The 26,036-nt window shown below is 46.7% G+C and overlaps 1 protein-coding gene across 1 annotated transcript in view; it reads right to left on the reverse strand.

The window, feature by feature from the left end:
* The window catches only part of ITGA9 (integrin subunit alpha 9), a 330,548-nt gene that overhangs the window by 221,428 nt on the left and 83,084 nt on the right, over window positions 1-26,036 (reverse strand). The window contains exon 15 of the mRNA XM_046668517.1: window positions 19,900-20,060. Coding sequence (XP_046524473.1) covers window positions 19,900-20,060 — 161 coding nt within the window. The remainder of the gene's footprint in view (window positions 1-19,899; window positions 20,061-26,036) is intronic.

Consider the following 26,036-nt stretch of genomic DNA (forward strand, 5'->3'; position numbering starts at 1 on the left):
GTTACCATCTTATGAAAAAACACTTTGGGAAGTATTGCCATAAAGGATAATATTCTCTATGTTGTCCACGTGATTTAAACAGGGACCTGGGTGTCATCAAAGACTGTTCCATAAAAATGATCAGCCTGTGTATTGCTGCTGACACCCAGGATGACAAACACACCAGGGCCTGTCAGAAAAGGTGGTATACGAACCCAAGCCAAGCGCAGTGTCTATTTTATATGAGGCAGGACTTTCAGATAGGTGGGACAGAGTATGAGCACAGCACTAGGGACCAAAGGAGACATTGCAGGGAACATGAGTGACTGTAACATTCACCCAGCAGAGCCACAGATAGGAATTTACCCTCCAGAAGTAATGGCCAGGGCCCAAAGACAGTCACTGCAGCATGACAGTAACAGGGGAAATGAGAATTGAAATATTCAACAACAGGAGACGAATAGAAAAAGTGCTGGCACATGCAGAATGGGAGAGTGGGATTCTCTACCCACAGACCCCCAGCTCGGAGTTAAGCAAGGTGTGGGCTAAGCACCACTCGTACCACAGTCCCCCAGAAGGGCTGGTTGAAAACACACTGCTTCAGCCCAAGATTTAGCTATGATAATCCCAAATTCGAGGTGGGGGGTGGGGGGAGTTGCTGGCTACCGTCTCTGAAGCCAACCTGAATATGTAGGAGCTCTCGGGTGACTGTTTTTTAAGCGGATCATCAGGCCATATACTCGGACAGGTATTCATCTATCTACAATTACAATCAACCAGAATGTTTTTATTCACATCTACTCTAGAATATCTAGACAACACACAGAAATTAACTCAAACTGGATCACCAACCTAAATGTAAAAGCTAACACTGTAAACTTCTAGTAGACTACCTTGGACGTATGTTCACCTTGGACATAGTCCAGCTTCTTCTAACATTCCAGTGAACATTTATTGAGCAACTAGTCAAGGTCAATTACTCTACTCGGTGCTGGAGATATGGAGAGAAATGAGACAGTTTCTGACGCCAAATGTCTTACAATCTTTTAGGAGCTCTTCACGGCTTTGTCATTAACAAAATTATCCCACACCTCTTTGAATCCATGTATATTTCTTGCCAGGACTACTCCGGTTGTAACTGGAACTTCTTGGCTCATTAATTGCTCAGGTAAGGATACCGTCTGCTATATGCTGACATTTCTCTCACCAAGTAGATGGGAAGGAGGACATCAAGCCCAAGGAAGTATAAGATGAAAGAGGAACAAATGTCAGAAGGAAAGCCCCACGGATAAACATCACTGTTTAACCCAGACCAACATATAACTGCCAACGTGGTAGAAGAATGCAGTCAGCTGTGGGTCCAGGTGATAGAATGAGATCAACCAGTTGGAGGGAACTGGCTAACAGGAAGGAATTAACACATCCATTCAACCTCCTGTTGTAGGCATCTTCCTACACCGCTGTTGATAAGGAGTAAAACTGGCTAGTTTGAATTTCTTCTCCTTTATTTTCTTCTCCTGACTTTGAGGGGGTGGGAAAAGTCTCTAGAAGGTCAACACAGAGGAAGAAAGGAATAAAAACAAAGGGTATGGATAATTCACTAATGGAATAACAAACCGGAGACCCAAAGGAACTGAGGACCCTGAGTGCCAGAGGAAACAGGAAGTAGGGGGTTGGAGAGACAGACAGAGAGATGCCTGTGGCTACTCAGGGGCAGAACTAGGAGGGGGCTGTGATTACACAGAGGTGGACTCTGGTTCAGCGTAAGGAAGGACTTTTGGGTTATTTGTATCACCCAGCGCTGGATGGACTGTCAAACATAGTGATGTTCTCCCACAACTGAAGTGGCCAGAGCTAAGGGACACCTGTAGTGGCCCCCAGCGCCCTATTCATGGCTCTCTGCTCTGAGAATAGGAGGAACCCCACCAGCAGAGCAGCTGTAGGCAGAGGAGCTGCAGGAAGGCCAAAGGTGCATTTCCCAGGCATTACTACAGGTGGGGAACATTATTTGTGGCACACAGGAAATGTTTATATCCTGACCTCAACACAGGAAGCACTTAACTAGCAATAGTGCTCACTCACTTCACCCACCTTTTGTACCACCAAAGCCTGAGTGTTAACAGGGCTGACAAATGAGTCCCTGGAAGGTCTGTTCTTGCACCTGTGGGTGAGGAGCAGAGACACTAGAAACATGTCTAGCCCCAAGAACATCTTTACCCATACTCAGCCCTACCTCCTATAAGCATGACCCCAGGAATCCCTACAATGTGATCAGAAGCTAAGCAGAAACTTTGATCAGCACAGGATCACCAGCAAACTGTACTAATACATCAGCAGAAAGCAATGGCGCTGACATTGTCAGCAGCTGAATGGCAGTCACTGTGCCTCCCACAAGGCTTTCCGAAATGCTGAAAAGATGTTGCAGACCCTCAACACCAGGTTCACGGACACTCGGGCTCCAGGAACTCCAGTTTAGGAGACTCAGAAGCATGCTTCCTAATCATAGCATGAAGGCAACCTTTGTAATATTAAAATATTTCTCAGAAGCTCAGGCAATGGAAGCTGCACTTTTTACTATTAGTTAATTAAGGAAATGCGTTCACATATATGAATTCACAGTCAGGCCCCCTGCAGCAATCCCAAGGTCCTCCAAAGTGAATATGAGGTTTGACTCTTGATCTGCAGTGCCCAACATGGTGGCCACTACCCACATGTGCCTAATGAGCACATAAAATGTGGCTAAAATACATATTTTATTTCAAAGACCTAGTACAAAAAAAGAACATAAATATCCCATTAACTTTTATATTGGTTACATGTTGAAATGATAACATTTTGGACATACTGGGTTAAATAATATATGTTATTAAAATTAATCTTACCTCTTAACTTTTTCAAGATAGTTGCTAAAAAATTTACAATTACATATGTGGCCTGTGTTACATTTTGAAAGGACTATGCTGATCTAGAGTTTCCACCGTGGGGACCACTCCTGTCCTGGAAGAGGAAGGGAGGCACCTCTGTCTTGAGGCCTAGGCATGGGTCCTCTTCACCTAAATCAACTTCTTGCCACCAGGCCAATGAGCATCCCAGTGAGCCAAGAGCTGGCTTTCTACATGGGGCAACTGTCTGTGTGGTCTCTTAGAGACAGCCTTGAACCGTTTCCTGACATTGTTTGGGTCCCTCCCTCATTCCTCCTGAAGCAGGTTAAGTAATCTGGGAGGGCAAGTGGACAGAGTGTACATGTGACTCCACCGTCACCATCTGGTGGGTCTCTGGTATGAAACAAAAAAAAACCCCAAATCACAAAAGGCTAAAGAGAGGCAGTGAGAACACCTGCTTGGAAATTCCAGCTCAGTGGATTTATAGAAGACTCTTACGTCTGTGTTTGCATATTTTCCAGCGTGCTGAGCTTAGCACTTTATAAGCAAGGTCTCATTTTATCCTCATACCAACACTGCAGTAAATATCTTGTCCTTGCCTTTTCCCTGTTTTATGTTTATACCCAAGACCCAAGGAGAGAGGTTACCCAGAAAGAAATTCCTTATTTTTTTAAATGACCCCAAAATGGTTATATTATATGCATGTGTTCATACAGTCTCATCCACAAAATTCTTTCCAGGATCAGAAAAGTTTGATTCATTACATCAGGGAAAAAAAAAATCTCTCCTTTGAAGTTCAGTCCATGAACTCTACTCATCCTTTGGAATGGAAAGTAGGGAAGAAATGACACTGAAACCTAATCAATCATTTGACAAGTGTTTTGGATGCCCTACTCCATATAAGGCATGGCCCAGGGTCACAGTACCAAGTTCATAAGCTCCCTACCCTAAAAGAGTTGATAATCTAATAGAGAAGATAAAATGCTATAGGCTGAATTATGTCCCCCAAAATTCACAGGTGGAATTTCTAAACCCGGGCACCTCAGAATGTGACCATATTTGGAGATAGGGCCTTTAAAGAGATAATTAGGGTAAAATGGAGTCTTTAGGGTGGGCCCTAATCCAATACGACTAGGGTGCTCCTAATAAGAGGATATTAGGACACAGCCACGTACAGAGGGAGGACCACAGGAGGACACAAGGAGAAGATGGCCATCTGCAAGCCAAGGACAGAGGCCTTGGAAGAGACCAAACATGCCAACATCTTGATCTTGGACTGGATGGCTTACACAACAAATATATTGCTCACTGTCCTGGAGCCATCCAGTCTGTGGTATGACAGACCAAGCAGACTAAGACACCAAGTAATACAGGCAGGAAGAAGGCCTGCAGCCGACCTGGGGAATGGGGGAGAGGAAGGAGGGTGGTGAGGATCAGGGTGGTGGGCAGTTACCCTAGAGAGGGAGCCTCACAGCTAAAATCTGGAGAGGGAATCAAGGTTGGCACAGGTAGAGGTGGTGGGAAGGAAGCAGCAACAAGACCAACAGCAATGAGCATGGAAGAACGGGCGTGCCTGACCCACCAAGTTGCAGCATTCACAACAGATGCCCCAGCAGACCCAGGGCTTCTTGGAGGCAGGGCTGTGTCTTTCTGGTCTCCATCTCCCCAGGGCTCAGCACAGTGGCTGGCACACAGTGGGTGCTCAATAAGTGGAGTGCCTCACATCATTTACCATCCAAACTGGAATGCTTTGAGAGTGAAAGGGGGAACTAGTAATGACTATGTTGGGACAACAGGTGTAAACCAGGGCTGTCCCGGGCATGCCTGGACATAGGTCACTGTATCAGTGATGCGTGTAGAAGTGAACTGAAAACAGAGAAGGACAGATGAGAGGGACAAAGCTGAGCACTGGCCAAGTGAGACAGTGCCCCAAATTCAGGTGTGAAACAATCTGAGCTTCTCAAGGGTGGGCCTGGGTCTCTTCCACCTTCACTTCCCTGCACCCAGCAGAGCCTGGCACCCGACACACCCCTAGGCAGAATGCACGAACCAGACCTTGAGTTCCTCAAAAGAGGCTTAAATGACAGTTATTTTTTACACGATTGAGGCCAAAAGACTGGGAAGATCAAAGAGAGGGAAAGAGAACCTCCATTACCCAGGCCTCTCCCCTGCTCTGGGCTCACTGACCCACACCTGAGCTTTTCTCCTGCCACACAGCACATGAGCTATGGACACACATATGTAGGAGCAGCTGTGTATCAAGTTCTCCAACCAACATGGGAAACCCAGCGCCGATTCACCCGGACACAGGCCTCCAAGAGCCAGGGCTTCCACTTCCTCAGATGGACTTGTTAATAATAATTACAGCACCCATCATTGCTTGTGGGCCCAGTGTTAAGATTACACATTTCTTCAAGGCTGCAGAACTATTTAGCTGCCAGATGGGACTGAAACCCAAGACTTTGCTGCTGACCATTTGTGAGATCTTGAGTAAATTAAATGCTCTAAATCTCAGATTCACCAACTCTAAAATGGGATTTTATTTTTTTATATACATATGTATATAATTATATAAAATTTACATATATAATATCATTAGGTTCTTCTAAGGATTAAATGTGCATGTAAAACGCTTAGCACATAGAAGATGTCCACTAAAAGATAGGTATTATTGCAATTATTGTTACCACTGAATTTCTTCTATTTACACAGCCCTAATGCATTTAGAAAAAGAAGCAATTTTCTGTCACCCTCTTCACACAAAACTTCTGGGATACATATGGGTAGACTGTTTCTTGGGCCCACGATTAGCCCCACTTTAATGACCTAGGTCTGTCTTATGAGAAGACCCTAAAAGCCACCTGCGGGCAGCCACTTGGAAGGGGTGGATTTCCTCAGTGTGGGGGCTTCCCTGGCTGCCTGATGATAGAAGCTTTTCTGTCGTCCACACTCACTACAACCAGCAAATTCCCCATCCTCGAAAACAGAGGTCACCCAGGAGGCTGGTGCCCCACTGTCACCTGCCAGGGAAGAAAACTCATGTGACCACCATTTTCTCACAAATTCAGGAAGAACCCCTGTCCTCTCTAAGTTGGCTTCTCATTCTGTTTGCCCCAAGAGAGCAAACCGAAGGAAAGGAGAAGGAAAAAACCATTTTAAACTATTCTGCTTAATAAGAGATTGTACTTCAAGAAGTTCCTCATCTTTGGGGAAGAGAAATACATTTCTGACATGGTTGTGCCCGACACACTCCAGTGAAGTTAAACAGAACGGCTGAAAAGGTCAGTCGTGCTCAGTAAGTTGACTGCTGATGACACTGTCCTTCCAGGAACAGACAGTGAGTGAATGTAGAAGAAACTGCAGCCTGCCAGTCCTCCCGTAAGGGGCATGCCCTCTATTACCAAGCATCAGTGTGAGCCAGCAAGCCGCACAAGGTCACGAGGAAGCCAGAGTGTTCCTACTAAAACTAAGGCTCCACGTCATTGACAAGGAACTCTCTGACCATCAGTGTGAGGGCAGAAGCATCTGGCCCAGGAGGGCCACTCAGCCTGGATAACTGCCAGCTGATGATCTTCATCCTTTGACTCATTACCTGTAACTCTTGGTACCTATTTCTTCCAGCTCCTTGCTTTGCAGAGTGTGGTCCATGGACCAGAAGCATCAGCATCACCGGGGAGCTTGTGAGAAATTCACCCCAGACCTGCTGCATCAGGATCTGCACTTAACAAGGCCCCAGGTGACTAGTGTGCACATTAAAGTTGTAGGCGCCCTTGTAAACCAGCTCATGAAGATAACTCAGTGGCTCTGACTTGCTCTGTTCCGGATGATGAAGGAAGATGTCAACTGGGAGAGTTGTGTTACCATTTGCCCTCTTCTCTTCCCACATATATCTCCTATTTGCTCCATAATTTCTATCTTCTTTTCACCATCTGCTTCTAATCATTAAAAAAAATTCCCCTAAACATCTATGAAAGCTGTCTTGACCCACTCAAACACAGAGGTTGCTAAGTAAAGCATGTACAGGGTAGAGGAGAAGGGAAAAGGGGCCCAGTGTTCTCCGGACCCCTACTATGAAGTCGGTAGTCTTCTTCCCATTTTCAGCAGAGGAAACCGAGGCCAGCTACTAGAGCAACTTGCCTAAAACCACGTGGCTAACCACAGACCTGCCCAGGCCAGGCCATCCCAAGCAGGGAGAGTGCTTCAACTCATGTGCTTCACAAATACCGAGTGGAAAAGGAATCTCTCCACCCAGTACCAGTGGGAGCATCAGGAAGGAGGGCCTTTCTATACTGAAAGGCAGCTCTGCAGTATGTCTCAACCCTTAAAATGCCTCCCCCCCCACTCCCACTTTGACCCAGTAATTCCATCTCCATCCTCTACACTGCCACCTTTTATATAGTTTCATGCCACAGAGAAGAAAATAGAAAACACCAGATGCAAGATTGTGACACTTTTTAAATGAGCGATTCAGGGTGAATGCAAGATTGCAACATTCTTTGAGTGGTCACCTCAGGGTGAACCATCCAAGTTTCCTGGTCCTGACACTGTTCCTTTCCCCTCACTGTATACAGCCTATGGACACATGTATGTGCATACAGACATATGTGTGTGAACATTCCAAAAGGACCCAGGAGAGAGAGACTATGCTCTATGGCATTCTTGAAACTCAGGTTTCAGTCAATGTTTGTGAGTACAAACCGAAACAGTCAACTTGACTTCAACCCAGTTAATTATATTTCTATTTGGCTGTGAGGCTTGACTTCTATGGCCAATGTCCTGTGAAGACTCCATGTTTTTTTGCAGCAGAATCTGAAAATTGCCTATCCAGTGTTCATCCTTCCTCCTCCTCTAATAATCAAGCTTCAGTATCTGCACTGTCCAATATGGTAGCCACTAGCCACATGTGGTTAAGTTTAAACTTAACTAAAAGTAAAGTAAAAATTCTATTCCTCAGTGGCATTAGCTACATTTCAAGGTCTCAATAGTCCTATGTGGTTAGTGGCCACCATATTGGACAGTGTAGACATAGCACATTTCCATCATAGAAAGTTCTACTGGACAGCAAAGCTTTATACTGTTAGGGTTTGTAAGATGTCCAGCTAAAACTGACATCTCCCAACCTCCCTTAAGACATGGATAGTCGATGAGTTGTTAGTAGAAGTCATTGAAGGCTCTCTAAAGGGACCTCAGATCAGATGGCAAGAGCCTTCCCCTTCTACCTTCTTCCTGCAGGTAAAGCAGACACGGTGGCTGGAACGCAGCAGCCACCTTGGGACTATGAGGAAAAGGTGCTCCTAGTGTTGGAGTGCCCACTAGGAGTGTCCTTGGTCCTCTTCTCTCTCTCTCACCACTTTGGTGATCTCATCAAACCTCATGACTTTAAATACAATCTATCTGCTGATAACTCCCAAATTTATACCTCCAACTCAGACTCTACTTAAACAGCAGACTTGTATATACACATCTCCCACTCCACCATCTAATAGGCCATCTAATCAAACTCAGTGTGTTGACAAATGAACTCCAGATCTTCCCCTTAAAACGTGGTTGACCTGCAACCTTCCCTATTCCAGTTGAAGACGACACCAACAACTCCATGCTTCCAGTCACTCAGGCTGAAAATCTTGGAGTCACCTTTGACATCTCATTCCTTCATACCTGACAACTAAACCCTCAGTATCCACCTTCAAACTGTATGCAGAATTCAGCCACTTCTCCCCACCTCCAGCGCTATCACCCCAGGCGGGGAGCCACCAACCTCTCTCCCCGGGATGCTCGAATAGTCTCCTAATCATGTCCCTGCTTCTATCCCACCTTCCACAGGCCATTTCAACCCAGCAACCAGAAGGGTCCTTTTCAAGTAAGGAGCCCTCACTTTAAAGTGGAGAGTATGACCATGTCCCTGCTCTGCTCAGACGCCTCGATGGCTCCCATCTCACTCAGAATCAAGACTAAGTCCTTCCCACGGCCTGTGAGGCCTGATGTGATCCACGCACACCAGCCACTGCCACTCAGACCTCCACTCCTCCCATTCTGCTACCACACCAGCCTCCCTGCTCCTCCTCAAACACACTGAACACTTCAGTACCCTGTCTGAACACTTCCTCCAGGAATCCACTTAGCTAATTCCCCAGCTCCTTCCAGTCTTTGCTCAAATCTTGCCTTCTCAATGAGGTCACCCTAACTCCCACCCTGCACTCCCAACCTGCTTCACCCGCTCTGTTTGTTTTCTTTGTTTCCGTAGCCCTGGTCACCTAACACACTTTAAGTTACTTCTTTATTATATCTACTGTGGGTCTGCTCCACTGACATGTAAGCTCCCAGAGGGCAAGGATTTCTGTCTTTCACAGATGGAGCTGCAGGCTCACACAGCCTAGGACACAGTAGGCACTCGATCATATTTCCTGAATAAGCGAAAAGTCAAGAGAATTGCATCCTTGAGCCACTGAAATAACACCAGCAATTTCTCTTCCTCCAGAAGGCTTATTACATGAGAAAAGGTCATCTTGATGTGCTTAAGCCCCTGTAGTCAGGTCTCGATTCCTGGCAGTTGAACGGAGTTCCTAACTGATGCCTCTGTGAAAGGCAAGGGTATTATGTTGTATTCACAGATCAGTGAGAACTAGGAACTGCTCGCAGATGCCATGGTACTGGAAGCCCTACTAATGACCCAATTTATCACCTTCCCAGGCGCTGGAACTTGCCTCTGCTCCAGGGAGCAGAGAGAGGTGGTGAAGCAAGTCATCCTATTATTATAATCATCTCCTTCAAATACTTACTGCTTCAGAATCTTTCCTCAGAAGAGGAATTCTCTGGGCAGAACCCCCCACGGCTACCCTTACCCAGACACAGTCATCATCCTGTGACGGATGTTTTTATCTACATCCTATCTTAACGTGAGGCACAGCACGAGAGGGAGCTCTCATCCCCCTGCTTCCCCTTCTTGCAGTTCCCACCCAAACACATGACTTTCATTATCAGTCTGGACTTGCGCCACTCCCTCCAGCCTCTTGTGGCCAGCCACAGAGACACACCGGATGGCCAGCAAACCGGCCCTTTGGTCCGCTGCCTTTGCAGGAAAACATCGTGCATGAGTCCACCCGACTCATCCATCTTCATTCAGAGGCCACGGTGGGCCCTTCCACATGGAGCTGGATGTGTCTCAGACACAAATGCTCCACTTGGGAGGAGAGACACCTACAGCTCCCTCCAAACCTGGAGTCTGTGTGGCCTGGCTGAGGTGGCCTTGAGGGTAGACTGAAGGATCAGCTACTCTACAGAGTGGCTCCCAGGCCTGTTGTTTCTTGACCCATGTGAGGCTCACTTATTAGGTCTGAGAATTCTCAACAACCGGGAATGGTTGCCTCAGGAAGGAGTAGAGAAGACGAGGAAAATGATTATTTGGGCCACCTTGATATGCTGTTTCTGCTGAGAGCAATTGGTGAGAAAGGGCAAGACCAGCCCTTAGGTTCTACTTGATCAAGTCACCAAGCAAGAAAACCAAAGGGCTGAAGACTGACTCAAGCAGCAGCCAGCCAACCTGCACTAACTGGGACTGGACCAAACTCAGACTCAAAAGCAAGGAGGTTTCCAGGGCACAGACAGTCCTATGGGAGGTAATCCCTCCCCTTCACCAGGCCCCTTCTCTCCTCCAAGCAAACTCAACAATCAGCTCATCACTCTTTAGTGTGTAGAGGGTTGCTGAACAGAATCTCAACACGTATGCAAGGGATAGAGGGTGAGGAATGAAGAGCTCAATAAATTTAAATAAAAGCTTTTCCATTATTTTAAATGGAAACTATTAAACCGTCTAATAACTTCAGTCAAAATACAGAGTGCCTCTGAACCAAACATAAAGGTATAAAAGCTGTGGCCGGAGGTTAAACTGATCCCACAAATTAACTTTCCTATGATTTGTCAATTTTAAAAGCCAGAGGAAACAGGAAGAAAAAAGACTCTGATAATCAAACATCTGTGTGTAAGGCATGACTTGAGCAATATGACCAACTTATCAACTCAACAGATACAGTAGTTACAGCCAGTGGAGCTCGCTGCAGCCAGCCTGCAAGAGCCAACTGTTAAATTTTCAGAAAGTTTATGAGCCAGTGGTTAAAACAGCCATTATTCAAGTTAAATCGCATAAACTTACAATCAAATAAATTACATTAAGATAAAGGTAATAAATACTCAAAACTCATCACTTTTATTATACTTCACTATCATTTATGTTCTTGAGGTTATTCAGATCTGCTGTATTCTCTAATGTATGGTGGAGATACTATACAATAGTGTGGTACTGCATATGTCTTCCTAACTCCACATTCAGTGATGTCCCATTGGTAGCGTGTAATCAGCTTTGGTGGGAATATTTACACCAGGGGAACTAGCAAAATGCTGTAAATCAGGTTTTCCCCCAAGAGAGCTGGTTGTTACACATTACCAGCACACCATTGCTCCAGAAAGTATTCATCAAAAGTTGCCACCTCTGGAGGCCACATGCTTATCCCAGTAAAGCTTCTAACCAGTTTTGCAACCTTGGTCAAGTTACTGTCTTTATCCACGTAAAGCCCTTAGAAAAGGACCTGGCACACAAGGACTCAGTTAGTGGTGGCTTATGTTTACGAGAGGTGTCACAGTGTAGTGGTTAAGAGCCCAGCCTTGGGAACCAGACCCGCTGGGTTCAAGTCCCACCTCTTCTACTTGTCAGCCGTAGAGCACTGAGCAAGCCCCTTAACTCCTCTATATCTTGTCTTTCTAAACTTTAAAATGAGGATAAAAATAGTAACTCTCACGTTAGTTTGAGGGGAAAATGAAGATTAAAAGTAGTAACTAACAACGACTGGCACATACTAAATAAATGCTCAATTAGTGTTTGCTGCTTCCATTATTATTACTCCAAATATTGTGGGAATTCTTCTTAGGTAGAATCACTTTCAAAAGGGATTTAATTACTAAATTCTTTACTACTAATTTCTGTATTTATCACACCTCATGTTTTCCCTATTAGAGAGGATCGTAGAGAAATATGGCTGCTTCCAAAATTCAAATTAACTCCCAAAGTTTGCCACTATTAAAAGTAAATATTTAAAAACAGAACTACCATAAGATCCAGTAATTCCATTTCTGGGCATTTATCTGAAGAAAACGAAAACACTAACCCCAAAAAGATATCTGCACCCCCATATTCACTGCAGCGTTATTTACAAGAGCTGAGACATGGAAGCAACCTAAGTGTCCACTGATAGATGAATGGATAAAGACAATCGGTATATATGTACAATGGAATATTATTCAGCCATAAAAAGAAGGAAATCCTGTCATTTGTGACAACATGGATGGACCTTGAGGGCATTATGCTAAGTGAAATAAGTCAGACAGAGAAAGACAAATACCACCTCACTTATATGCAGAACCTTAAAAAAACAAACTCATAGATAGAACAGATTGGTGAGTGGGGGGTGGGCAAAAATGGTTACAACTTCCAGTTATAAAATAAATAAGTCCTGGGATGTAATGTACAGTGTGGTGACTATAGTTATAATACTGTATTGTATATTTCAAAGATGCTAAGAGTAGATCTTAAAATTTCTCATCACAAGAAAGAAAAACTGATAACTATGTGTGGTGAAGGATGCTGACTAGACTATTATGGTGATCGTTCTGCAATATACACATATGTCAAATTGTTATGTTGTACACCTGAAACTAATATAATGTTATATGTCAAGTATATCTCAATCTTTAAAAAAGTGAATAAACCCCAGAGGAAATTCCAAAAGAGGAACTCCTAAAAGATGACTACTTTGAAGGGAATCACTCTTATAATGAATATGTAAGTTCTAGGTTTGAGAAGGAAAGAAAATCTCTGTAATCCATTATAATCACATCTCAAATATAAAGACAAAATCAGGGAGATAGAACTCATTATCTTGTGTGACTTCCAGAGAATACTGGTGTTATACAGACATCAACAGGTAAACCCAGAGCAAGGAGATAACTAGAAACAGAAAGTTCCCTCTTAGAATGAAAACTTCACCCACAACAATTGGGATAAGCCTATGATAAAACCAGTAAAATGCCAATGCCATGACTCTACGTTTATTTATATCAGCCTCATTTCAAAAAAGGATTTGAGGTGGGCAAAGCCACTGGATTAGAATCACTGCACCTGCCTTCAATAATCATAATGTCTCCTGTGGCACTGTCTCAATGCAGAAGACTAAGAACCCTTCATTCCACCCAAAAAAGAAAACAGTGGCCAAGTGGCACTCAAGGAAGACATCGACACCCATGTGGAACCTTCACCACACCACTTCCATCCTTGGTTCCTCCTCAGTTTGCTCTCCAGCTATGCACAACATGGCCTCCCAGAGGATGAGCTCAAAGCAACCCACACTCAGCGGGTTGACTTCAAGCGTGGTCTCCAAAGCCAAGACTCCCAGTCACTTAGTGACATCCATGTGACCAGAGCAGGTCGCGTAAGCAGCTTTATAGCTGAGCTGGACGATTATGGTGGCTTCCCACACATCTTTTCTACTCATCTCAGTCTTCCCTCTTCCTCTGCCCTACTGTCCAGCATGGCTTTAGCACATATTCAGGCCACCTGTGCCACCCACAAAGAGAGCCTACCAAAGGCTCTGCAGGAATGAAAGGACTGCAGGAATGAAAAAAAGTCTCCCCAGTTTTCCTTGGACGTGCCACAGCTGAGACACTGGTCCTCTGCAGGACACATGTCCAAGGCCACCTCAGGGACCACCAGGGCCCCTCCATCTGCCCTCTTCAGGGGTCCTAACAAACCCTCGACCAAGACACTACAGGACTGAGTCAGGGAAGAGGAGCTGACTGCAGGAGGGGACATTCCATTCGTGTTTAAGGGCTATCGCCCTTCCCAAGGCATGTTGAAGGTCTTCCAAAAAGGGACCCTGAACCACTTCTTGAGAAGCAAACTGAGATTGCTAGTACACAAACTCCAGGTGAAGTCAGCTTGGAGCTGACATCTGGACGATCCCCTGCACAGGTTAAATAAATCAAGGGATAGCCTTTCCACAGAAGACCATACAGACACAAAAAAGTACAGGGAAACCACATGTACCAATATGGAATGGCCTCCAACATACATTTAAAAAATAAGTTTGGGGGCCAGCCTGGTGGTGTAGTGAAGTTTGCATGCTCTGCTCCGGTGGCCTGGGTTTCACGGGTTCAGATCCCAGGTACAGACCCACACACCACTGATCAAGCCATGCTGTGGCGGCATCCTACATACAAAATGGGGGAAGACTGGCATGGATGTTAGCTCAGGAACAATCTTTCTCAAGCAAAAAAAAAAAAAAGGAAGACTGGCAACAAATGTGAGCTCAGGGCCAATCTTCCTCACCAAAAAAAAAAAAGGTTTGATTGAAATAAATTTATGTATAAAACATTCACTAGTTTTAAGTGTACACTTTGATGAGCTTTAATAAACATATTCACTCATATAACCATCACCACAATCATGATCTACAATCTGTTCATCACCCCAAAAAGTTCCCTCATGCCTCTATGTAGGCAATTGCCACCTCCCTCTCCCCCTCTAATTCCTGGCCCCTGGAAACCACTGATCTGCTTTCTGTGTCTTTAGTTGGCCTTTTCCAGAATGCCATATAAATGGAATCATTATGCTAGTAGCCTTTCGTGTCTGGCTTCTTTCACTTGGCATAATGCTTTTGAGATTCACCCATGTTATTGTGTATATCAGTAGCTCATTCTTTGTTATTGCTGAGTAGTATTCCATTGTATGGATTTACCAATATCTGTTTATCCATTATGCCATCGAGCATTTTAAAAGAAAAAAGCAAGCTGCGCGACCGTGTGCCACAGCATGCTGCCATTTGTGTAAAACAAAAGGGGTGCACACACACAGCTTTGTGTATTTATTCACAAGTTCTTGAAAGACACACAAGAAATTGGAACCATGGCTGCCTTTGGCAGAGAAACAGGTAGCTGAGAGATGTCATTTCTTTGTATACCACTTAGTAGTTTTAAAAATGTCTATTATGTGCATATACTAACAACCCCCTCAAAATTTGAAGATAACTTCCTGCATCTAAGGTCTGCATTCCCCTTTCCCAAAACTTATACCTTTTTTTTTTTTAGTTATTTCTTTTATTTATCAAGATGACCAACAGATTTAGCATGTTATTTTCTAGATAAAAAAGGAAACTTTGTTTTCTGTTCTCCTCTTCCTCACACAGAATTCTCATATACTACAAATTAATCTCCCTTCCTTAACTATTTACTTCTTAAATTAAAAGCCTCTCACACCTCTGAAAACTGCATTTGATGGATCCAAACACTGCGCAAACTCACAGCTTATCAGTGACTGGAGCTTGGTCTGAAGGCATCTTCTTGGATGTGAAAATGGGAACAAATGAGAAGACCTGGGCAGAGCCCAAGGTGTGGCCTCTGAGGAGACGTGGTAAGGGTGATGCCCGGCCCTTTGCCAGGATGAGCATCTGTCGCCACAAGTGACAAAGGAGCTGCAGTAACTTAAGGTTCAGGCTTCCTTGAAAAATCCTCCAGCAACATAGAAGAACGGTCTCATGAACACCTGCAGCCACTCAGAAAAGCCAATGCGCTTGTATATTCCCCTGTCTGGTATGGAGCGGGTTTTTTCCCTTTATACATTAATCCTTACAGTTGGCTCTCTTGACAGTGTCCGACACATGGTTTTGCTCACCAAAGCTTTTCTTAAGGCCTCTAGAGGGTGTCACTGATCCTCATAGTTGGGAATGAGGCAAGTGACCCTGTACTCAGCCTCGCCTGGGCTTCTCCACTGTCCCTGTGTAGACTCAAAACTCGCCTTGGTTTCCCAGCTCCTGAAAAGGCTACTTGTTTGCCTGTCACACATGAGCACCTGACCTCACAAAGGGCCACCTTTCTCAAGGTATTGGGCAGGACTTGCGGATGGAGCACAGTCGCCATCCAGGGCAACACTTATAAACCAGAAAACAATGCAGCAATGACAGGACTCTCGTATTTTTCTTCAGCATGAGCCGTGCATCCCAACTCTCTTCGCCATCATCTCACACCATCACTTCCCAGCTTCAGGTCCACAGAGAGGGGAGCAGGCCCCACCCTGATCAAATGCTCCCTGTGATCCCACACCCCAGCTGACCTAATTGGTCATTAACAAGGTTTGGTTTGACGAGTATATATTTTGTGCCTATCATCCCCAAAACAGAAGCCAGGCAGCATGGGAAAGACAGGAAGCTGATGGTGGCATCCCCAGGGCCAAGGACGTGACTACCTAAGGACATTTAAGACCTGTGGACTGACTGAGCCTTGAAGAACAGACAGACCTTCAGCATGCAAGAGGGGTGAGGCACATCCCATGAAAGCACAGCATGGCCAGGGCTCCCCAGACGGGGCTCAGGACATGGTTTTCCATGGCACATGGCATTGCTCTATAAAAGGACCCGGGTATCTGGCAAGTTATCCCCAGTCAATACCCCTGCAGTCCTCACCGCGCCACGGAGAAAGTTCACTTCGGTACCATTAGGTCTTTACTACCTCCCCAGCCCTCCCTAATTTCCCCTTGTCACACACAGGAAGAGTGGCCACTTCTTCAAAGACCTTGGCAAACAGGGAAATCCCGTTCGAATTCAAGGATATTGTTGTGTCTTCAATGCATTTATTTTTACGGTTACTTTCTATTTTGGCATGCGATCATCAGTTTTCTGCTTAGAGGAGAGTACAAAGTTTCTGTTTTAAATTACTTTATTTGAGGCAAAAAGTGTGCTGGTTTAAAGAAAAAATATGAAATAAAATACTGCAGGAGGTGCGTGTTTAAGACAAAACAAAATGCAAAAAACATGCAGGTAGTACGTGGTTGTACGTCGATATGACAAAAGCTGGTCTCTGATGACTGAAGGGCCGAAGATGCTGAGGTGAGCACAAGAACCAAGGCAGGGCAGCGTGAGAGGCACGTTCCAAGACAAAAGGGGTCAGTTCACCTTGACAAGAGCCCAGGGAAAATGTGAGGTGGGGCAGAAGATGAGGCTAGAAAGGTAGACTGAGGCCAAGTGGTAGAGAGCCTTGAGGCTGAAGGGAGGTGTGTGTGCTCTCACCTGTGACCACAGAAATCCACAAGAGTTTTCCAGCCCACTTCACTGGTAGAAGGGGGCCCATCCCCAAAACTGGGCTGGCTTGGGGGATAAGGGGAGATAAATTGGGGCATGCGGACTCTGAGGCAGAGGCCAAGGAAGCAGCTGGAACTGTCTCAGCTCTGCTGACTATGGTGATTGAGAATGGACCTAGCACCCCAGGAGGATGGGGCTTATCACAAAATTCTACACCCTCCTGGAGGCCCTCCCAGGGCCGTGATCGGAACAAAGCATCGGACAACACAGCTAGCCTGGGAGGCAGGTGTGAGCCCAAGCAGTCCTGTAGAATAGAGATACTGATCACCATATATGGAATGAAAACTTCTAGGGAAAAAAAGAGGAAAAAAAAAAAAAGATTGGAATAGGCTTAAAGAAAAAAAAACCCTAAAGATAGCCTAAACAAAACACACCCAGCCCCTAGTGCCTGCCTCACTGTCTGCTAGCCATATGGTGTGCGATAAGCCAGAACGCTGCTAGGTATCCTCCTGCGCTGTCTATAAAGCCGACAGCCAGCTCCACCGAGAAGGCCCCATTTGCTGCAGAGGCTGCGCCGTGCTCTCACGCCCTGACGACCAGCTCCCAGTCCCCAGGCCCTGCTCCAGGAGGCAGCCAGGCGGCCACTCCCTCACCCAAGCCTTGCTCCCTGCCTCGGCCCCACAAGAGACGCTGCCTCCGCAGCTGTTTTCCCACAACCAGAGAAACCACAGGTGAGGCCAACTGGGCCACGCTGCAGTCAGCCAGCCGGCTCACTAGCGTTCACCCTCACTGGCTCCCTCTGCCATTCACCAGGGTCCCCTGCTAAGGTCCAGACAATACCCAGCAGAAAAAAACTTTCCTCGTACCTATAAATTATCAGTCCCCTTGAGCACCGCTTCACAGGGACGCTGCCTCTTGAAGCATAAAGGCCTTGGAGCTTGTGCCTTTCTGATGTAACCCGCCACCCTACCTCCTTGCAGGAGAAAACAGCCAAGCAATAACTATATCCAAATTTCTCTAGGTTCAAGTTCACTGAAAGCCTGCTCTCTTGCTCTTCCCTAAAATGACCCAAATAGTCACATAAAGATCTGCGCTTGCTCTGTGCTCCTGAGCCCCAGCCTCAGCCTCCAAACACTTTTCTGAGCACCATCTCAGTCTCACTTCTTGTCAGCCATGTTTTGATGGAATGGAGAGGTGCCACTGTGTGGTGGAAGGATATTGGTAAGGCTGAGTCTTCCAACAGGATGCCCAGTTAAATCTGAATTTCAGATAAACAAGTAATTTTTAGTATAAGTATATCCCGTGCACTGTTGGACCCCTGACAGTTACACATGAAGAGCAACCTCTGAGCCAAAGCAAGAAGTCACAAACAGCCCTGAAGGAAAGCATTTGTAAGAGACCCAGTATGAACACACCCAAGCGGAGAAGCCCTGCCTCCAGGAAGTCTGGAGACACCAAGCACAGGCCCTTAAAGGCCTGGCACTTTGGACGTGAGCCTGTCTGGGGCAGCCTCACACCCCCAAGGTAATCTAAGACCCAGAGGCACGGGTGGCTGGTTGGCTTAACAGCAGCATGAACTGCTTTAAAAATGGCCTTCACCCGGGGCCTTAGGGCAGCTGGTCTGGGCAGGTCCCAGCATGAGTCCTGGCAGGACATGTGACCCAACCTCATGGAAAAGCATCTCAGGGGCAAGGACTCAAGAGCTCTGGGCCAGACCAAGTACCGTGGACGTGTGGGGCATTTCTCTATGTACAATCCAGAAGAGTCTAGAAGCAGCTGTTATTCTCCTGCTCTGGCACTAACAACACACGAACAGAATGACACCTCATCTCCAATCTGTAGACTATTTTTACTATTGTCCAGAAAGCCACTAGCTAATAATAGTAGGTTGAGCTACATGAAATTGCCATTTTTGTAAGTCAAGAATGTTAGAATTTTGGCAATTACGTATGGCTCAACCAAATAGTAATAATGCTGAGTGCCTGCTATGTGTCCGACTCCATGCAAGGTCCTTTAAGTATATTCATCATGTAATGTTTAATTCTTATGACCACCTTTCAAGGTAAATATCACTGTGCCCATTTTAGAGATGCAGAAACTGAGACACAGAGAGGTAAAAGTACTCATTTGGCCTAGACATAAACCAGGTCTGTGTGGCTCCAAAACTCACATTCATTTCACCCACCATGGCCTGGGTCCTGTGGGTCCTTGCAGCGCCTGTGCTCTCTGACTCTACCTCTGGGTCAGTGGCTGGCCATTCCTGCAGCATTGGGCACTACCAGGACCCCCATCCTGCCAGAGCCTGCCTGCATAGGGGCCACTCTGTAGCTAAGCAAAGCCTGGCCTCCTGAATTAGCAGCAAAGTGTATTTAACAAACAATTTCAAGAGGAGAAAAACATTTGAAAGTTTATTTAGAGTGAGAGGGGAGAAAGGCCAAAAAATGCACTCCTAAAATAAATAGAAAGTAATCAAGGGAGAAAAATCTAGTCCAACCAATTTTAAAATGCCTTAACTGTGACTACAAGCTAACATGTAGTGGTCCACAGAGAAAGGCATCAGGTACAGTGTGATCCAGCATCACTGCATACCCAGAAGCATGTGCTTCTGTGGTTCTCCTCAGAGAAGACTGACTGAGCCTCACAGAGGGGAGAGGATAAGAAACCACCCAAAAGAACAAGTCAAGGCCAGACAGTGTCAGTGGTTTCCTGCCCCACCATAACCCCCTCAGAGGCTGAGACCAGCAGAGTAAGATCAATAAAGGGCTGTCAGACTCCAACTTCAAAAGAAAAAGAAGTGAATGTTCTCCTTGGGAAGTAAAATTTTGGAAGTCAGAGCATATGTAATGCACAATAAAAGCAGTTTCCACTAGTTCCAAATGAACATCTGTAGAGATCAAAGTTTGAGGACAAAAAGGACTGACCTTCACGTGGGCCACGTACTGATGACACGTCTCCTCCATGTGGACCAGCTGCAGCTTCTCTGAGACCTGACCCACAGACTCTCCCAGCAACACAAAGTAGACCCTGGGCAACTGGCCCTTTTCCTTTTTGGCCACATCAGCTGTCAGAACATAATTCAAGCCTGCCAATAAATAAGGTCAAAATGTCAGACACAGTGACAAGGCCACCTCCACTGCCCCTCACAGGACCGCAGGCACATTTCCTCCCATACCTAGCCCCCCAATGCACAGAGGACTGCAGCCTCAAGTCAACACCTTCTCAGAGAGAAGCATGCAGCCAGGCACTCACAGAATTGAGAGAGAACCAGGATGCCCCATGCCTTGCTGGTGACATTCTGTGCATGACACTTCATGGCTCTCCCTGATTTAAACCTCAGGAGTTATCAACTGAGCTACCAATATACACGTCGACAATTAGCTGTACCCAGCACTATTAGTGTCCTGAAAAGCAGACACCATGGCGAACCTACAGAATATTACTAAAAGCTGCTCAAATTATCAAGGCTGCATAAGTACTGACTCCTACAAAGCAGTAAGATATACGCCCAACACAAGGGAGAAATCACCCAGCGATGTTGACTCAGCTCACAGATGTAGCAGTTATAGAGCACAACCCAACATCTATTGGACTGTGCGCCATCCATGGTCCACTGAGCACTGACAGGCACAGGGGATACCGGCGCTGCGTCAATGAACAGCGCAGGCAACCCCCTGCTCTCACAGCACCCACACTCACAAAAACTCAGGCAAAGGTTGACACTGACTTTATTCCCAGGCAGCTGAGGATGGCGGCTGCACAATTTCCTAACACCTATCATTTCAATAAAACCCTGACCACACAGGGCCTGCACTGCGGTGCACTCCTGAAAACTCATCACCTACACTTCAATGTGTGATGTCAGGTGGCAGAATCTACTGGGACACAATCCGGGATTTTAAACAAAAGATGGTCACAATATAGAACGCACACTGGATGAACCCAGAAGGTTTCGCCTCCATTATTACAGGGTCTGTTAGTAAATATACGACTACGTGTTTCATCAGGTGAACATGGCTTTAGTTCAAGAGATCTATTTCACTGCTTTCTGTACAAAAGAATCCTGTTTCATAGGTCAGCTCCTCCACACACTTTTTATTTTTTAGGTGCTTTGTGGGTTCAAGGGAATATGACATTTTTAAAGTGATAGAAAAGGAACTGCCTGTCCCTAAAATGATCAGATGAGACTGCTCAGCAATGGGAAAGCAGATGACCCAGCCCCTGGCCTGTCTCCACACGCCAGCCTCCTAGAAGCTGGCCTCTTGAATCAATAAAATGCAGCCTCGCGCCTGGCAGCATTTAAGTACGTGAAGCCAGGAGGTAGGGATGGCTCTGGCTTTTAATAACATCAAAGGCATCAGCCACCAGGGGAGGTATGAACAAGGAAAGAGGAAAGTGACCTGGACAGGCATCCTGCAGCTGCCACAGGGCATAGTTTTGATGCATTTAATGGTTTTCCTGGGCCTCTGCCATCTCAGGGATCTTGCCATGCCAAGCTGGATTCCTGGTCAGCAAGGGTGAGTCTGTCCTGACTTGTTGATTTCAGCAAACAGCTGATTTCCAAGGCAAGCCTGGAGCACCAGGACGGACCCAAGACCTGGCTCATCCCATGCAACATTAAGAAAAGAATGCATGTGGGAAAGTACTTCAACAGAGAAAACACCAGGAGCCTATACAAGAGTGCCACACCAACTTCCTTGGCGACAGAGGCAGGAAATGGGGTAGACTCATAGAACGTCAAAGCTTTAAGGCAATCCTTGGGATCATTTAGTTCCAAACCCTTATTTTTCAGATGAGGAAGTGAGGCCCCAAAAGACAATAAGACTTGCTCCAGGCCAGAGAGCCATTCACAGAGCCGAATCTAGAACTCTCCTGATCTCCACTGTCAGGCTATTCCTACTACACTGGTTTGTGGTGTATTTTTCACATTATCTGACAAACAACTCACATTTTTTTTGAATGTACAGATAGCAGAACCAAACAAGTGCAGAGATACAGAACTGAACTCTGGCAAATTTACTTTCTACTGATCACAGTTTCCCTGAACAACAGCCAAACAGTAAGAAAGGATAAGTATCAATGAAGTGAGTTTCCAAGTTCCGTTTTGCAAGATCGGCGCTAGAGATGGGCACTGCTGGAAGACGAGCCAGAAGGCCTTGGTTGGGTAAATCAGTGTGGTGGCGGCAGCTGCTGAGCGGGGTCTCCTCTGTGGCTCCCAACCTGGCCTTCCTCCCAGGCGAGAGCTACGGCTACCCTCCCTTGGGAATGGTGATCATGGAGAGCACAGTGGGCTTGAATCATCTCATCAGAATGAGTTAGCCAAGCCCAGAGAAAGCCTGGCTGGAAACGAACACAGGAAGACAGAGAAGACAGCATCAGTGCCCGACCCATGTTCTCTTGGTTTTCACCATTTCTCAGCTGTCCAGCCCAACTTGCAACTGCCAGCACCTGCACTCTAATTCCCAAGGGCTTTCTCTGTGCTTCTGCCCATGGGCATGGCAGGCCTGGAGTGCCAGAGAAGTCCCCAGAGCAGCCCTCAGTAAAGCGTGACCACAGCCCACTGTCCCTTAGTGGGGGGTAACTGTGAAGTGTGTTCTACACCGACTCCCAGGGTTCCTCAGAAGGATTCAGCTCCAGCTTCCCACAGTGGTAACTTGCTCAATAACACAGTCTCTATCTGGCTGCCGTGATGGTTTACGTGTCAACTTGACTGGGCCACAGTACCCAGATGTTTGGTCAAACACCAATCTGGATGTCACTGTGAAGGTATTTTTCAGACGAGATATCATTTGAATCAGTAGACTTTGAATACACCTGATTATCCTCCATAATGTGGGCAGGCTTCATCTAACCAGCTGAAGGCTTTAAAAGACCGAGGTCCACCCCAAAAAGAAGGAATGCTGCTCCCAGGCTGCCTGAGAGCTGCAATATCAATATACACACCCCCTATTGCTTCTGTTTCTCTGGTGATCCCTGACAAACGCAGCTGCCTTCCCTTCCTGTCTCACTGTCTCTCTTTCCTACCGGCGCTTCCTAGGAACAACCCCTGAATCAGCAACATGCACCCAAATCCTTAATAGAGGCTCTACTTCTAAGAGAATCTAAATTAAGATGGGGAAAGTCCAGAAAAGGGAATGAATTTAACCCTCAGTGTGTGCCAAGCACTATGCTGGGTACTTCACAAACACCCACTTTAGTCCTCCAAAGCCCCATCTCACTGCAGAAGTGTTGACCCAATATATTCCTCTTGCAATCACGGGAGGGGGGAAACAGCTCCCAGTTACTAGAAACTGAGCTGAGGACCTGAGGGACTGAGCGTGGCCATGCCAACACGTTCACCTATCCGATTTTTCTAAAATGCTAACGTATACATACAATCACAGACAGACCAAATTATCCAATTCGCCAAGCGCAATCATTTTGAAAGCATTTCATCTTTAGAACTGACTACTTAGTGCTTCTCCTTGATTGAAAATTTACTTTGACATTTTAAGTTACACAAAAAGAAGTCAGCTCCGTATCAAACTCTTCTAGAAGAAAGCCGCCAGGTGACTTAATGATGGGAAACGTGGCTGAGTGAGGAGGGTCTCGTAACCGCCCCAGTGGCAAGAAGCGCAGACCACTCTGAAGCCCTGAGCTCCAGTGGGAGTTTTAAACAGCACCCACCTCAAGGGCGTCTGAAAAGGAGCCCCTAAGAAGTGGAGGAGATGCCGGAGAAGCAGCCAATCAGCTCGCTTGGTTCAGCAGCCCCGCCCCAAGGGAGGGTGGGCGCCTCAGGTTGGCCGAGCTGCCAAGGGCCGCCTGTAATGCAAGCCAGCCCAGCCAGCCGGGACCCGGGGAGGGTGCTGGTTCTGATTAGGGCCTGCTCCAACAGCACATTTCACATCTTCAGGTTTTCTTTCTGGCAGCTTGTGTCCATGCCATGTCGAATGATGTCATGTTGATGGAAAAGCTGATCAGCCCCAAGTAATGCTTTCAGCCGCCTCCTTTCCCCGCCCCCAGCGGGTTCCCAAGGGCCCCCACACGGCCAGGGCCAGGAGGGAGCCAGCTGTCTTGCATCAACTCAGCTCTGGTCGCTCTCAGCGAGTTTTGATTCATTCCTATTCTCCATCAGAACGTGATTTCAGCTGTGAAATTCTATTAATAAATCCTCCTTTCAGACTTACTCTGAGCTTCCCTTAGAGTTTCCCAGGAGAGGGGGGAAAAGGGACATTTCCACTATACTAGCTTTCCTAAGCTTTCCTCCCTCCCTCAAAGGAGTCAAGTGGTAATTATTAAACTAGGTTACCCCATTCCTCATATAACATAGATTTGCCTCCTTATCCCATCTCCATGCTTCTCCAGAGACCAGGAGGAGCTCAGAGAATGTTCTGTGTAAACACTCTGGAGCAGAAATGCACCCCTAAAGCCAGAAGGAAGGTTTGGGGACAAGTCACCTGCTTTCAACCCTATTTCTGTGCGTGGCTTGGATGACCTTGCTGCCATCTCTCAGGACCTGGGCCCAACTGCTTGTCTCGAAACACGGCAGGCACCCCTGCTCGCTCACAGCTTTGTGAGGTTCTCTGAGAGCCATGGAAACATGGCAGCACCAGATCAGGGCACAAAACACAACCACTTAGGGCTCATCCCTTCCTGGTTTTCATTTAGCACTCTGGTGAGAATCCAGAATCGCCAGCTCCATTCTCTGCCTCCAGAGATTGACAAGCACATTTAGTCTTCAGCCTGACCAGCAAGTAAGTACAGGCCTGGCCCATGGGCAAGGGGCAGAGCCCTCTCCAGCACAGCACTCACCACCCTTCCTTATGGCAGCCAGGAAGCTCCAGGGACCCACAGGCTGCTCCCCAAGCCAAGAATGAAGTGATTAATAAGACTTGGGATAGGCAGAACTCTTGTTTTAAACTCCTTGATGCAATATGTTATAAACCTGTTCTATGGGCTGCTAGGTTTGGACGCAGTGTCTGCACCCCAGCACGGAGCACAGGGCCTGCCACACGAAGGGGTTCAGACATACCCAGAAGAAGGAGCGAGGGAGCACCAGTTGTTTCTGTCTTATATGCCTCCCTCCCCAGAGAACACAAGCTCGATGGCAGCAAGGACACTGCCTGGCCTGTTGTCTGCTCTGTGCCCAGGACTAGGCACGGAGTCTGGCCCTTTTAAGAGCTTAATAACTATTTGTTGATGGAAGGACTCTACAGGCGCTTCAGTAACTCCACGTGAGTGGCTATCTGCTGTGTGGGTTTACAAAGCTATTGTCTCTCAGATCCAAACCCGCCCTTCTGTGCTCTGCAACACTGTGGCTGGGACTCTGCAAACCTCATTTCTGCTTTGCCAGCGGCTCTCTGTGAGGCTCTGCCAAGATGGAGAGCTTGAGGGAGGCTGCAAGGCTGGAGGAGGGAGAAGGGGCTTGCTCCTTCCTGCCTGCTTCCTATTCCTAACAGCTTAACCCAGAGACAGTTTCCCATGGCAGCTGGTCCCAACAGCAGTTAATTCTAGTTTCAGTTTTTCCCCCACACCCCCACAGCCAGGCTCACTGCACCGCCGCCCCCCCCAACCCCAGGAACTCCAGCAGCACCAGCCAGTACCCCCTCCTCCAAGGTTTAGATCCAAGGTCCACAGGGTCCCTTCTTAGCACTTATAGGTTCTGATAACCCCAAGGAAGTGGTTCACCCCAACTCTAACATTGTCCCTTTGTCCTCCTTGATGAGGGCTGTCAAATCTAAGCCGCCTGGAAGCTTGCTAAAACACACGCTGTCAGGCCCCACCCTCAGAGTTTCAGATTCCATTAGAATTTGCCTTTCTGACAAGATCCCATGTGCTACTGCTGCAGCTGGTCTGGAGACCACCCTTTGAGACCCTCTGGTGCAGACCTAGAAGTGGTGGCGGCTGCTTCCTATAGTTACTACCAAGTTCTCCCTGACCTACTTAACAGATTCCCAATGTTAAATTCTCTCTGTTAAAATAACTGCTGTGGTTTTCTGTTTTCCTGACTGGGCCCTGTTACAGAGGCCAAGGCAGGGTCACCTCCTACAGAGAACCTCTGTGGTTCCCACGGTACTGCCAG

The sequence above is a fragment of the Equus quagga genome, chromosome 1 (assembly GCF_021613505.1).
Source record: "Equus quagga isolate Etosha38 chromosome 1, UCLA_HA_Equagga_1.0, whole genome shotgun sequence".
NCBI classification, from domain to species: Eukaryota; Metazoa; Chordata; class Mammalia; order Perissodactyla; family Equidae; genus Equus; species Equus quagga.